Raw genomic sequence first — 15,221 nt, 5'->3', positions numbered from 1 at the left:
CTTCTCCCTCATTTTTTTTCCTCCTTCTTCTTCATTACTCTGGGTATAATTTTTTCCGTGACCATGCTTTGAAAAATTCAAAACAGAAAAGAAGCTCTTCCATCGATGTTTCTTATAAAGAATTTTCAAAGAATTCTTACGCATATACCAAGAATTAAATTTTGCAAGTAAATCAACAATTCATTCGTGAGCTTTTCTAAGCTACGCAGGCACGTTTATTTACTTAATTTTTTTTTTTGGAATGTCCGCATTGATTTGGCTTTCAAATTGCACCTTTTCCATCAACCTTTTGATGACTTAATTCCACATGCCGCATTGGATTTGATTTAAAAGCCTCGTGTGTTAGATTGTAGGTAAATGAATTGGCATGATTGACTCCCCATTGTAATTTGTGTGTTGTATGTGGTGCCCCAAAGTGTTTAAGTTTAATTGTTATTGGCAATTGCGAAACACCCTTACTTGTACTATTATTACTTTTAAAATAAAATTAAATAAAAAAAAAACCGACAACTTATTTGAATTGCTGAGTGTTAAACCTCATCCAATATGTAGGTTTATCATACACCACACCACCCGTCTCGTCCCACCAAACACACAATGCCCGAGACTTTAATGACCTACATCGTTGCTGATGGCAAAGGAATGTTTTAAAACGCGGAATATCGCACAATAAATTTTTCTGTGACATAATACCTTAATGAAAAATACACACATCTTCATTATTGATTGAATATCTCTCTCCTCACCATCTCTCTTCTATGCTCACAATCTCTTGTTGCATGCATACCAAAGAGGAAAATCAATTTGTCTCTGCATATGTTATTAATTGCACATACAGATGGGAATGCACAGAGTTATGGAGAAATTGCCCATTGTCGATGTAAACACGTGAAATTGCCCAAGATTTGTGTTTAGAAGACCTAAATTTAAAAGAGCTTCCTTTCAATATTTATTACCTTTTATTGTGTACAACCACCTTTAAACATATTGTGGCTTTTAGCATGAGATTATATATAAAAGAATTCACACACAGTTCACCTGTAGCGCTTTACACATAGCTTACAGCGCACAGGTAATGCTTTTAGAAGGCTTTTTTCATTAATAATCTCATATCATTTGTAGAATTAATTAATTCGACGACTATGTCATTGATTTAGTGATAAATTATTCGTTTTTCAATGCATTCAGATTGGAGATTTCTAGAGAGAGAGGAAAATTAATTGCACATTGTAAGAGATGCGGAGATGACCACAAACCGTTTGATTGTTAATTCGATATTTTTTTATTTGATTTTTTTTAAATTAACAATTTAGTAAAAATGACATGATTACATAAATGTCAAAAAGGTTACGTCATCAAGTTAACGTTTATGTGACGTTTTCCTTTTAAACAAATATTAAAAGCAATTTTATTTTCCGAAGGTAATTTGCTAGATTTTTTTATTTTGTCAAAATAAATCTTTTTTAGAGAACGTTTTTGTATCATTTTTAAGCACTTAACATTTAATTTTCCTTAAAAACTTTATGACAATTAAGGTAAAAAAGCTGTCTAATTTTTAAAAACCTAACGTCATAATTGACAGATGTCACATGTAAACATCAATAATATTTAACTGAATTTTCAATAATTTTGAAACAGTACTTCATAAAAAAAAATCTTGCCACTTTTTCAATTCTTTTAAAAACCATAAAAAATGTTTAAAAAAAAATACAAATAAACAACACTTTGTTCAAAAATACATAAGAAATATATTCTAACGGTTCCGCCGTTGAATTAAAGTTCAATATTCAAAGTCAAGTTTCAATTAAACCGATCTTTGCGTGCTTTTATAATGTTTCATAATTTTTGTTTTATTCACTTCCTCAAAAAATTTGCACTTTTAATTAAAATGTCTATCAAAGGGAAAAAAAAATTCTAAACTCCATGACCAACAAAAACAATACAGCGTCTGGGAAAAACGCGTCTATTGAGGCATTTTCTCAAGATCGTTTGGAATTTTTTTTAAGGTGTGTGTGGTGTGGAGAAAAAGAAGGCAAAAAAACGCGCAGAGAGACCTTTTCTTGCCATCTTGAACCTGACACTGAATGGTTCAGGTGATTTTTTTTATGGGTGGTGCACTTCCAACAGTATAAAGATCTCAATTTTTACTTTTAAATTTCCTCTCTGATTTTGAAGATGTCATTCATTGATTAAATTTCATTTTATGTCTCTTCTTCACTCCCCTTCGCTTGAGGGTTTGTTTTCTTTTTATTCTTCTTTTAAATCCTCAAAAAATTCGATACAGGATGTGTTTAAAAAAAAATGGGAGTTTCTTGTAACTTAAAAATTCAGTTCAAGAGCGTGGGTTTTTTTGTTGTTGAATGTAAAATGCAGCCTATTTTGTAAGAAAATAAGCAATATTGTGGAATTCATTGATTTATTTGTCAATTTACTCAACATTACGACCATCGCATCTCCCCATGCACTTTGTTTGATGTGGTTTCACACAACAATTTTAATGTGATGTCGTCTCGTTGACCAATAATTGACATTCCATTGTTAATTAACGCAATTCGCTCGTAATTATTTGTCTTCGTGGTCCCATCGGTCACCTCTTGATATACTACTATGTAGTATACGTCTCAAACTTCTTCGGCAGTATATTATGAAATTTTTACATATTATTATGTATATTATGTGGACATAAAGCAATGACAGGAACGAAGGGAGCGAACCTCATTCACTCTCATGTGTATTTGTTAATGGTATTTTGCACCTTAAGAGCAACGCCAGCAAACGTATTCATCATCCATGAGAGCTCCATACATTTTGTAGTTCATATAAGGTACCTACTTAAAATGCATATATAAGAGTGCAATGGACATTTGAGGTGTGCACACAAAGTCTGTGTCATCGGAGAAACTCATTAAAATTTTCTTCGCTGCATTTTAGTTTTTCCTTATGGGTTAGTCATATACATACAGGTACGTGCATTGGGCAAGTGTAAAATGCTACGCAAGAGGGCTTTTTTAATTAAAATGCTTTAGCAGTGGAGCCATCTGTGTTTGGAATTCAATATGAGCGGTTTAGTTTGGTAATTATAGGTTATTTTCTTTAAGATCTTATTTCCAAAATGGATAATTTCTAAGTTTTTTTTTTATATTTAATATTTCAATTTATATTAAAAGGTTATTAAACATGAATGAGCAAAGTAAAATGCAAAATTTATTCTCTTAATTTTTTTAAAAATATTTTTTTATGGATTTTTTTTCCAAAATAAAGAAATCTTGAATTCTTCTATGAGAAAATTTTATTAATTTTCTTTTTAAAGATTTTCTTGGCAGTCTTTAGGATCGACAAAAAAGATTTCATAAAGCCTTGGAATTAAAAAAGGAAAATATAAGAAACTTCTTAATTAAAAAAAAAGATTTAAATTAAAGAAATTATTGTTTATTAATAAAGAATTTCCTTTTGATCAGTTTGAGATGAAAATTTTAAAATAATTTATCAAGCTTAACAAAATGACTTCCAAGACATAAAAAATATGATTGTAATGTTAAAAGAATTTTCATTTCTACAATTTAACTAAAAATCTTTGAACATTTTTCTTAAAGAAAATGCATCTTTTTTTTTCTCTTCTCACATTCCAATGATTCCAATGCAATTTTCACAAATTAAATCCGTTAAAATCGTTAAAATCTGCATATTGTGACCAGCAAATTGCACCACATTGTGCAAATAACACAATTCCTGAATTCACAATTGAGTGATGAATTTGTCACATTGCTCACCTCTTGCAAGTTGCAACTATGTACATAATATAAAGTCTCATGTCGACTAAATGGGATAAATTCTTTTGCTGTATGCCGTGAAATTAATTACATGTACAAATACAATATAATATATTGAGGGTAGGGAGAAAAATATAGTATATGGTATATATAGTGAGATATTATGTTTATTCCCACTTCCATTGGCTTATGTTCGGTATAGCCTTGGTCTTGGCACCGATTTTCTACTACGACTACACCATTCCAATAGCGCCGTCGCATTCAGTTTTGGGTCAGGGTTAGCGTGATTTGCTCATTACGGCGCGATTGCGACAATATGTCGTCGATTTAACTGAAAAATGCTCCAATGCAAAATTAAGGTCTCTCAACAACTGCGAGAGACTCCTTCATCTCCTTCACTGTATATATGGGGATTGATTTAATTGAGTCGGAAGTTGCAGCACATGTTCGAACAACCAAGCGAGGTGAGGAAAAAAAGTGAATTTAAAATTAAAGTAAAATAAAAAACATCACCAACGCTGTAAATAATTTACAAAACATTTTCTCATCAACTTTCAAGCTCTTTTACCTGCATAATTTTTCATTACATAATTTCTCTTTTTTTTTCTTCCATCCACTATTACTGATTTTTATTATTTCCATTGTTTTTGTTCTCTCTCTGTGCGTAATGTTCAATTGTGTGGCAATTTTTTTCGTGCCCCCTCATCTTCTATGCTAGACTTATGCTAGTTCTACTCGAGAAAATGACCTTTTTGTTCTAAGTGCCACTAAGAACTTTTTTTTTGTCATTCTTCAGGTGAATTGTTAAAATCAAATTGCTCGAAACATGATTCATTCTGCGAAATTATCTTGTTTTCTTTGGCTCTTTTACCAAAAACAATTAAGCGAAGATACTTTAACGGAACATTATGTGACGCATTGGGTTTGTTTTTATGGGTTTTAATGCTTTTTCAAACAATGCTGAAATAGTTTTTCTTTACATTTGGGGGGATTAATTCGTTAAATGAGGTTTTTCCCAAAAGTCAGCATCAATTGAGCGGTTTATTCTTCTAACATGTAGTAGGTATAAAAAAAAGTTGCTAAACTTTGCTTCTTTGTTGAGCTTTTTATTAAATTTCTTTTGAGAAATTCTTTTACATCCGTTTGGTTTGAAGAATTAATTAAAATTAACAATAATTTAATTTTGAAATTTTCTTGCACTGAATCTTCAAAGAGAATTTCTTAATCTGATAAATTTCCCGTAAAATAATAATTTTAATGAACTCCCGTATAACCCTTCTAAAAAAAAAATATTCTCATCTTTAGGATAATTTTTCATTATTCCCAAATTGAGGTGGAAAAGATTTTCTTAATGCTTCCTCAATTTAGATCCACAACTGCCCAAGGGGGATCAAGTCTTGCTGGATGATTGAGAGCCCTTCTGCGAAAGCCACAAACTTTGAACTATCAAGAAATCCAACAAGAAGAAAACAAGCAAAAGAATATAAACTCTTGGTTTGAGATTTTGGTGGCTTGAAGGGATCTTCTCTCGAATACAGAAGGGTCCATTGTTAGAGAGAGAAAATTTTGCCACAATGTGAATGCTGCGAAGAATCTCCCCGAAAAAAAAGATGAGGCAATATTCTCCAATTTATAATGCCGTTCAATAGCCCAAAGCGAAGGTGCATCAGACAAAGGGATCATCTACCTGCACAATTTGTACGCACCAGGATTTTTACGTCAAGGGCAGATTGAGAAGAGAATGAAGGTGGGATCTCTCCCATATACCTTCAATTTTAAACGTCTTTTCACCATCCTCATCTCGCTTTTAGTTAGTTTTTTTTAACAATGTGTAGGGGTACAGTACAGTGGAGGAAATGTTAGAGCACACGCTGATTTTTCTTTGAATATTCTTTAAAATTTCATTTATTTATTTTATTAATACCATTTTAAGTGTTTTAATTGTTCTTAATTGAATTTTTTATGCAATTTTTTAAGAAAAATAAATACCTCAAAATTGAAATATTTATTTATGAATGAAAATCAATCGAATCAATTCAAGTCAAAAATATAATTTCTTTTGAAAAACAAATCTTAAAACATTTCCCATAAAAAGAAATTCCCTTCAACAGAAATATTGACATTGCTCAACAATTTTCCGCACTGATCTGTCCTCTCTAAGGGCAAATTAAATGTGTTCGTGGGATGCTCTATCTTCCCCCATTTCTGTGATTATCTAGCATTTCGAGACCCTCGAGGGTGTTTTTTTGCAATTTGCAAAATTTCCTCCTCTCTATCAGTCGTCGTTTTTTCTTCTTCTGGAGGTTTTTTTTCTGCCACCACCTTCGATGCACCTTTCCCCCCGCGCCCCCGTTGATTTTTACCTCAACTGCATTTTCTTTCTTCTCATCGTCAGCGTCGTTACTTTATATTCCCCCCATTAACATAATGTGCAACTTGTTGAACTTGAATTGCTAGTAGACCGAGAGCGAGTGATTTTTTCTATATACCTACATTATTTCTCATTTTATGTATAAAACGCCAAAGCACATAAAGTACAAAAAAGCACCTCTAATATTCAAGTTAACAAGCAGTGAACTTCACTGTCAACTGACAACAGTTAATTGTGTCAAGATTAATTGCTTAATGAGATATAAAAGCTATAAATGTGTGTGCATTGTATTTTTAAATCTAAAACCATTTTACATTTATAAACAATTTAATACGTTCATGAAAATAACGTTGAGGGATAACGTGTGCACGTCCACATGGTGTGAAAAAAAGCTCAGAGTTTAATGCAAAAATTATTTCTCTGAAATAATCTGAGTATTTTTTTCTATTTCTATTTTTTTCTGCACGAAAGAAATTGTAGCGAAACTACAAATTCTGAGAGTCATCATTATGAGATTCTCTTCTAAGTTTACCGGAGAGAAATTAATTATTCCAAGAATTTTTGGCAGAAAGTTTGCATTGAAATTTTGCAAGACACGCGCGTGCCTGCATTGGTTGCACCATTGCGCAATCACTTTAACTGCTTTAGTAATTTGAAATTCCACCGATATTGATTTATATTTTTTTGTTCTTAATTCAAATTCACCTTGAATTTATCGCAAAACAGGTGTCAATCCCATTTGCCGATTGATCTCTCGCTGTTTTTTTTTGTGCTCCGCATCTTGGCGTTGTTTGAAAATTAAAAGGCGGTTTGCAGTAATACAAAATTAAAAATGATCTAATTTACAGCGGTGTGATTTATATTATTGAACCACATGGTTGTTGTATGTTAGCTGAAATTAGTGCTCAGCGCAATGTGAAGGAGTTCAAGAAAAGTCACTGTGAGAGAAATATGCAAATTCTAACTGCGCTAGATTCTTAGTGGATTCTTAAGGTCTTCTCGACTCTTGATTTTATTTTTTTCTCTACTAACATTTAAATTATTTTATTCTCTGCAATTTTACAGAATTTTTCACACTTTTCACTGCGATTTTGATGGGAAAGAAAACTGATTTTCAAGTTCTTTGAGGATTTTTTTGGGATTTTGTGTGGCAGGTTCGTGGTTTTGTGCGTTGAAATCTTTCGTTTTTTCCGCGTTAATTCAAACACATTGAGAGGGGCAAAAGAAATGAAAAGGAATGTCAATAAAACACCACTCACCTGAGTCTTTGTTATCCTTTTTCTTTGCCACCAATGGTAGGGGTTCATCATCTCCACCACTCGATCCGTGGCCCAAGCCACCAAGACGATCCTCATCTTTTGCACTGAGAAGATTCTGTGCTTCCAGCAAGCGCAATTGCTGCTGATGTAGACGATTCTTAATCAAGAATATTTTCGGCATTTTTTCACCTTTTCTTTAAATCTTCTTCACTTTAAAATCCCAAATTATTGTCTGCAATTTCACAAATTTCTCTGTTTTTTTTTTTTCTTTAATAAATTAAAAATTGTCCACCGATCACATGGCCGGCACTTGTGATCCACGATCACTGCGAAAAATAATTGTAATTTGTCTTCAATAGTCTCCCATACAAGAAAGTCTCTGCAATCTTGGGGAGAGAGATTCTTAAACAGATCAAGTTGGGTTTTCTGCTTTTGCAAATTATCCAAAGTCCAAAATGTTGCGATCACGATCACTTCACAAGATCATTTTTCGTGTGTCTATAAACAAATGAAAAATTAAGGAAAAAACTTCCTAGTCCTTGAGTCCTCTGGTGCACTTTAGAGGTGATTTCCTGATGGGATTCTGGGGTATTTTGGGTGTCCACAGAGTATCCATCTACCGTTAAAGTCCACACACAAAAAAAAATTTGTTTCAATATTATGTGAGGCAGGAGAGATCGTGCGGAATGAGAAAAGTACGCGTGAACAGCACGGCGATCCGTCTCTTACTGTACATGATCACTGTTTCGAGGCACTTTACAGCTAACTCTCGGCTCCGATGGCAGAGAGGTACCACAGCCCGAATGCGATTTGCCGACGATCGTTCGCCTTATGGTGGTTCTTACCTGTCTGCGTGTAGTGGAGGTATATAGTGTGTAGTGTGGAGTACGCGAAGAGAACCTCTCTCAAACAGCACCCAAACGTTCCACACATGTAACGTTACCTCGGCCGCCATGGCGAGTCCGTCGGGCTACCCAGCTTTGCGGATTGCGGAGAACACCATGTACAGCTATTGTACACATTCGGATGTGCTGTTGTGTAGCTTTATTTCCCCACTACACTACATATTCTCATCATCATTCCCATCCGCGGTGGGACGCGGGCTGGTGACCAAGCTAAATTGCCGCACACAGATCTTGTGTGTGTTTGCTTGTGGTTCGATGCCCATGGCTTCTTGCTTTTGCTCTTGATGGTTGGGTGCCTGTGAAGGCCTAGGTTAGAGATGGAAGTGCTCGAGCTCCCCCCGCTTTACCTGTGCGCCTCACCTCGACAGTGTACACCGTGTGCGAGGAAATACTCGCAGGTATTATTCAACACCGTCTCTGTGACTCAACATTTTCTTCTCACCCATCACCATTGCAGATTAATCCATGCCAGGGTGTTTTTGGCTATATCAAAACCATATGTTGGCATCATGGTGTACCAGAATTTTTCCTGATTTCATCATTTTCCATGAAATTGAAAGATTTTGTTGGTTTTTGATTAATTTCTTAACTGAAGAATTTTTCCTTACTGTTGAAATTTTTCTTGAATTTTATCTTTTAAAGAGAAGATCGTTGAATTACTTAAATTTGAAATTCTACTTCTTCTTGTCTAATTTAATTGAATGAAAAAGAAAAATAGAAGTTTGATAAAGAATCTTTATTGATTTGAAAAATAATCCTTTTGATAGGTAAAAAATATTTTTGAATAGAAAACATTCTTTAATCAAAAAAATCTTTTTTTTGTTAATTCTTGTGATTATTCTTTATTTTTATTTTCACATTTTTCCATTCTTTTGTTGTTTTTTTTTTTAATTGTTTATCTATTTGTTTCAATTTCCTGATTATTGTTTTGTCTTATTTCAGTGCTGTTTTCTATCATTTTCCTTGTAACTTTCCTTGAAAGAATATTAAATTTTCTGTTGAATTTTGAATTTTAAGTTTTTTTTTTTAAGATCTGATCTGAGATCAATTGATCTGAAAAATAATATGTAGGTACTTTTGATCATAAAAAAAGCTGAAAACACAAGATATTTTACAATAAAAATATGTTTCTTTTTAATAATTCATTCATTAATTGTTATTTTTCTTTTTTCCTTTTAACTTTTCATTTTTTATATTTATCTGTTTTTTATTAGTTACATTTTCCAGCACATTCAGAATTTTTTAATATTTTTTTTTTCATTCTCATCTCATTTCACATCACATTTTTTTCAATACATAAGTCAATAAATTTTTTTTTTCATACAGAAAGAAAATATAAAGAAAAAGAAAAACATATTAGCTTGATCTTAGACAATCCTCCCCTATACAGTGAAGCTTGAAAATAAATAAATATCTTTCAGAATTATTCTACAAAGTTTTTTTTCTACCTCAGCCACCATCAGGTACGCCAATTTTGCAACAATCTTGCAAACAAATTAGGCCCAATATAAATTTCTGAACCCTCCATGTGGGCCTTTTAAAAAACAACCGTCTTCCTCTCTCTTATGCCACGCAAGCCTCGTTTTGTCCATTTTTGGGAAAGAACGCACTTTCAAGAATGAATCTCCGTGCCTTTGGGTCGTTTTATTTATTTATTTATTCATTTTTTTTTACCTTTCGTATCTACCTCATGCTATTTTCCTCTCATCCAATTCATCTCCTTCTGCAGCCAGCCGCCAGAACCTTCTTCTTCATTCGCAATCTTCTTGCTCTCGCCTTCCATGGCAAAAGGCCAACATAGCTAGCAATCAGCGTCGTGAATGCGCAAAGTTGAATGTTTTTTTTCGCAATCATCGAAGACGACGTCTTGGGCTAAAGCATAGAGAACATCCCCACACTGTCGATGATGATGATAATGATCACTTCATGATCATTTCGGTGATAGTCGTGTCTCTTCAATCTCCTCATGAGGCAGGTAGCAAGGGGGGCAAAGCGATGTATAGGAGAAAAAAAAAACAGAGAAGCAATAGACTCGCGATGGCCTGTGGTGGTGTGTGGTTTTTAATGGCGTTTAAAGTGCAATAGCAGTTGAGAAAGAGGAAAAAAAAAGCATAGCCAATGCCAAGATCACGGGAAACATGAACCACACATTGTTGCATATGTATATAAGATGTAATAGCAGTTTTATAATACCTCAGCTTTTTCTATCTCACTCTCGGGGCTTTTTTTTCTTCCGCTGTACCTTCATAAATAAAGAAATAAAATCAACGAACAAGAAAATGCTGCACATGATGTCAAAGAAGAGTGCAATTTTCAAGAAAGACGGCAGAGGGAATTTAATTTTTTTCTATTCTACCTTTTATTCCACCACAAATGGATGCAATATTATGTTCTAAATTGCAAAGAGCATTAGTGGAAAAAATATATGTACATGAATGATATATTATGCTTTTGAGAGTAAAAATTCTCTTGGAAATTCTTTCATGAGATGGAGAAATTTAACAAAGAAGGAAATTCTAAATTGATTTTTAATTCTTTATAACTGCAAAGAATGAAAATTGATGGAAATTTCAAATGAAAATAGATACTATTCTCTGTTTCCTTTGTAATTTTTTTTGAGAGACTTAGTTGCATTTCCTTGACATTTTATACTCCTAAAAGACAATCCTATTCACCCTGTTCATGAAACAAAAATTCTTAATTTATTCTTTCGGGAAATTTGTTCTAGTAAGGCGATTTTTGATCATGACTTTGCAAAAGAATTTTTTTTCCTACAAGACATTTTATGCTTGAGTGGCTTTCTCACAATAATCATCATTAGATTGGATATTATAATTCCAATTGCCATTACTTCGGCTGACCATTAAAAATCTGATTTTTACAGTAATTTTGCACTTTAAACCAAATCCAAATTCATTTTTGCATAATCCGATTTGAGGAGTTTTATTTTCTTATTTTATTTCTTTGGCGGATTATTTAATTTAAAAGCTCACACTGTGGAATTTGTGAGTCGTTTTTCCTCATCGTGTCAATATTGTGGCAATATCGCCCCCGTTCTTTTGGTCAGCAGCATGCTCAAAAGGCACGAAAGTATCGCACATTGTCTCAATATATCAGTATTAATGCCATCGGCAAAGAGATGGAAATATTTTTGCACTTGTGGTGTATATTTTGCGCATTTCTTTGGCACTCCCTCATTTTCTTGGTCACTTAAAAATTTCAGTGCGTAGTATACACCTCCAAAACGGGAACAGCATCATCACACAAAACATTATGAAGTATGCAATGGTTTAAAAAAAAGGTGGGCAATAAACCATGTGAGAGAGAGGAAAGAAAAAAATAGCCAGAGAAGATTCCTCTGCTGTACACAATTTAATATTTTCTTCAAGGTTATAGCCATTTACCTTTGCGCCGTGAGTGTGAACTAAAAGAGGCGATTTAATATTTAATTTATTAACACACTGTATCGCCACAGTGTATTGTATCAGTTCTGTCTGATTTATTTTAACTCTTTATGCCAGCACGCCAACATTTAATTCTTATGCGCGCCCTCATTGTCTTCCTCCCGCAGCAAATTATATCGCGTACTTTGCACCACACTGCGTGCGAGGAAGATTGTGGGCTATTTTTTCTTCACACCACCCCCGTTCTCCCTTCCCCACATACATATAGTTTCAATTTCAATTTAAATTCCCCGCCCCGTAGCATAAGAGAGCGAAAAGTGTCCCCGCGCAGATCATTCAAAAAAACCAACAACAGTTATTTACACATTGAACAGTTTTTCATTCGCAACATCTCGTCAATTGAAAATCGCCCGACCATGAGTTTTAGTCCGACGTCCAAAAGTTTTATTACATACATATATATGGTATTTCAAACATATATATACCACTGAAAATAATTTACATACCAACCTATTGTAGTGGTGACGGATTTTTTTTTTATTTCGTGGAGCGTAGAAAAAAAATATAACCAAGTAAAAATGCCTTTGTCTCGCATTTTCGCGGCAAAAATATTAAAATGACATACAGCAGAGAGTCAACAAAAAAGGCGTCTTGAGCAATTTGAAGAATCAACAGTGAGGAATTTCACAATATGCTTCAATTAATCCCGAAAGATCTGCGTGTTCCACATCTTTATGATTTTGGGGGGAAAATGGGTTATTTGTTGGTTAATTTTTATTAAATAAGCTTAATTTCACCCCAGTCTCCCCTATGTACTTACTCATCAATGGCTCATCAATGAACAATTGGCTAGCTAATGAATTCAACTACCGCTGCCGTGTGATAACAAATATGCGCATTTAATTCAATTAAAATCTCTTCTGAATCTTTTTATCTGCGTTTGAAAATTTGTAAGAATAAAAAATAATCAGTTAATGCACGTGCTTATAATTTATAGGCTAGCAAGATGGTACTTTTGTGAATGTTCTGTACACTTAAAGCAACGAATGGTTCATAGAAATTTCATAGAGTTACATCAGAAGAGACAATTATTTCTGAGAGATAGAAGAAAATCAACAAAAAGTAAAGGATTAAGGCTGGAAAGCTCACAATCAGTGGGATTCTTAAATTGATTTCTTTCGCTTCTCATACGGAATTGAAGAAAGGTGTAGGTATTTTTTTTAAGATCAAAAGAAATAAATTGAGTAAATAAAAATACAAATTAAAAATGATCAGAGTAATTTGATGTTATTGCAAAAGAGCATCAAGAATTATATTCTAACTAGGAGGTGCTTTAAAAAATCTAGCACGCTAAAAATGAATTAAAAAGAATAAGTTACGAGTCAAATTTTAAAATGATTTTAATGACGATTTTTTTCTTCAAGCTATTAGATTCAAATGGAAAGCTTTTGACAATTTTCTATGCATTTTTTGACATTCCTTTTTTAACGTTTGACGTTTCTTATCTATCATTAGACGATTCTTTCCAATGTTCGACATTACTTTGTCTAACGTTTGATATTTGTTTTATATACATACATATATAGCTTCATTTTTTGTTTTCTAGAATTTATTTTCGACGTTTTTTTTCTGACGATTAAGTTTAAAATTCCTTTGCTATTCAATTCAAAATTCAATAATTTTTTAACGTTTTCTTTTGACGTTTGATTTGATCATTGAATTTGTCATTTATCTGAAAGTTTTTTTATGATGTTTCTTTCTTGACGTTTGAAAATCCTTTGCCAACGTTTAACAATCATTTCTAGCATTTTTATTTAACGTTTATTTTCTATATTTTGACGTTTTTTCTTCTAACGTTAAACGTTTATTTTAACATTTCACATTTTTTTATTAATTCAAATTCCGTTTTAAAATTTTTAAGGTATTTTATTACATATTGTTAAATTGTATTATTAAGTTCTATCGATAATATTAAAATTATATCGAAATAACAAATCCATTTCAATTGATAACAATAGCTGTGAAATATTTATTGTAGAAGAAGATGGAGAAAAAATCAAATCCCAAAACCCATATAAATCCATTTATTCTCTCTAATGGAACTTTAATAATGTGCGGTATTTCGCTTAATGGTGAAATCACAGGAAAATTGTATTTGATTCTAAAAGTATATCTCATTGAGAATCATTTCGGGAAGGGGGGTAGCATGTGGCTGTATTTTTTTTTCAATTCCGCCAAGCAATTGCTAAAATAAGTGACGAATACACAATGCGGTGTTTCAACAAATTGAAGCTTCTCTGTCTGTTCTTTTTCTCTTCCACCTATTTTTCGTTTTTTTTGCGCCTCTTTTATTCTATTTCCACAATAGCACTGAACCGTGGGAGAAATAAATCAGTTGAAATTATTTTAGCTCTTCAGAGGGAACATTTGAGGGAGTCTTTCGTGTGTTGAACGTTTTTGAAGGAATGGGAACAAAACACCGAACAGGTGGTTTGCACCCTTTTCACTGTTGCCCCTACACGCAGCAGTAGACTCAATGGTTAGACGAAGAGCAAAGAAGTGGATTCTCAAAGAAAAAAAAATGTTTTTGATGGGCAGATTTGTAGTAAATGATGACAGGGAGGATATCTATTTTGTCTCGAGGTGAGAAAATAAGGAAAGCTAAAACATCATGCAATTTTCACCTCGAAATTAGGTGCAAGAACAGTCAGAAGAAGAATCTCTTCAAGAGGTCGAAGCAACTAATCATACTTTTCTACCTCTGCCATGTGGTGGCCAAGTTATATTAAATTTCTAATATTCCAAAGTTAATCTTCGTCTAACGTGTGTGAGGAATCTAAGACGGAGAGATTTTTATTATTGGGCAAGTATGTTTTTGTTCGGGGAGTTGGAAACGGTTTTATCGGACAAGTGATCTTAATTTGAAGAAGCATTAGATTGCAGAAGTTGTGAATGCAAAAAGAGGGGAAAACTGAACCAAAATATTGAATGTATGTTAAGTTGTGAGTTTGAATTTTAATCTCTTGTAACTCTTGAGATGTTTTCCCCAACACAGGGGGTATCCGACTCTTGCCACTCGCGGTGCACTTCCTGCCACTTTTTCATTGCCACTCTTGCCACTCTTGCCACTCGCGGTGCAGTCTCGTGGTACATTCTAAGCATAGTCGGTTACCCCCTGCCCCAACATTTATCTCCTTGAAATTCCACCTAAATAGACTCAAAAGAAGTTAGAATAAGAGTTGGGTAATAAATAAAAAATTAGGGCAAACGTGTTATTTATTCAAGATATCAAATTAATGTTCTAATATCCCTAACAAATGTTCCAGCAATCTCTTCTTCGCCATGCTTGACGCGGTATGCACATTTTTCACCAAGTGCGTGTGTGATGAGCTAATTATGAGATTGCGCACACATTGTGTTATATACCACATTGTACAAATAATTGTGTATTTTTTCTTGCTATTAACACAGCTTGTCTAATTAGATCGTCTTGCTCATAGATATAACAAGAT

At 33.3% G+C, this 15,221-nt stretch overlaps 5 protein-coding genes across 9 annotated transcripts in view; 3 read left to right on the top strand and 2 right to left on the bottom strand.

Moving 5' to 3' along the window:
- The window catches only part of LOC129789846 (transcriptional regulator ovo), a gene marked incomplete in the record, with an annotated part of 32,145 nt that extends 23,789 nt beyond the window's left edge, over positions 1 to 8,356 (bottom strand). Inside the window, 1 exon segment of the mRNA XM_055826921.1 lies at positions 7,401 to 8,356. Coding sequence (XP_055682896.1) covers positions 7,401 to 7,581 — 181 coding nt within the window.
- Positions 1 to 15,221, top strand: part of LOC129791241 (fatty acid synthase-like) — a 1,176,504-nt gene that overhangs the window by 280,083 nt on the left and 881,200 nt on the right. The gene's annotated exons all lie outside the window — the stretch shown is intronic.
- Positions 1 to 15,221, top strand: part of LOC129789856 (glutamine-dependent NAD(+) synthetase) — a 932,624-nt gene that overhangs the window by 36,203 nt on the left and 881,200 nt on the right. The window lies entirely within an intron of this gene.
- The window catches only part of LOC129789960 (pupal cuticle protein), a 1,201,887-nt gene that overhangs the window by 342,778 nt on the left and 843,888 nt on the right, over positions 1 to 15,221 (bottom strand). The gene's annotated exons all lie outside the window — the stretch shown is intronic.
- LOC129789950 (titin-like) overlaps positions 1 to 15,221 on the top strand; it is a 54,121-nt gene that overhangs the window by 18,945 nt on the left and 19,955 nt on the right. The window lies entirely within an intron of this gene.

The sequence above is a fragment of the Lutzomyia longipalpis genome, chromosome 2, assembly GCF_024334085.1.
Source record: "Lutzomyia longipalpis isolate SR_M1_2022 chromosome 2, ASM2433408v1".
Classification (NCBI taxonomy): Eukaryota; Metazoa; Arthropoda; class Insecta; order Diptera; family Psychodidae; genus Lutzomyia; species Lutzomyia longipalpis.
Note: the sequence above shows the minus strand (reverse complement) of the source record. Positions and strands in the feature narration are given on the sequence as shown.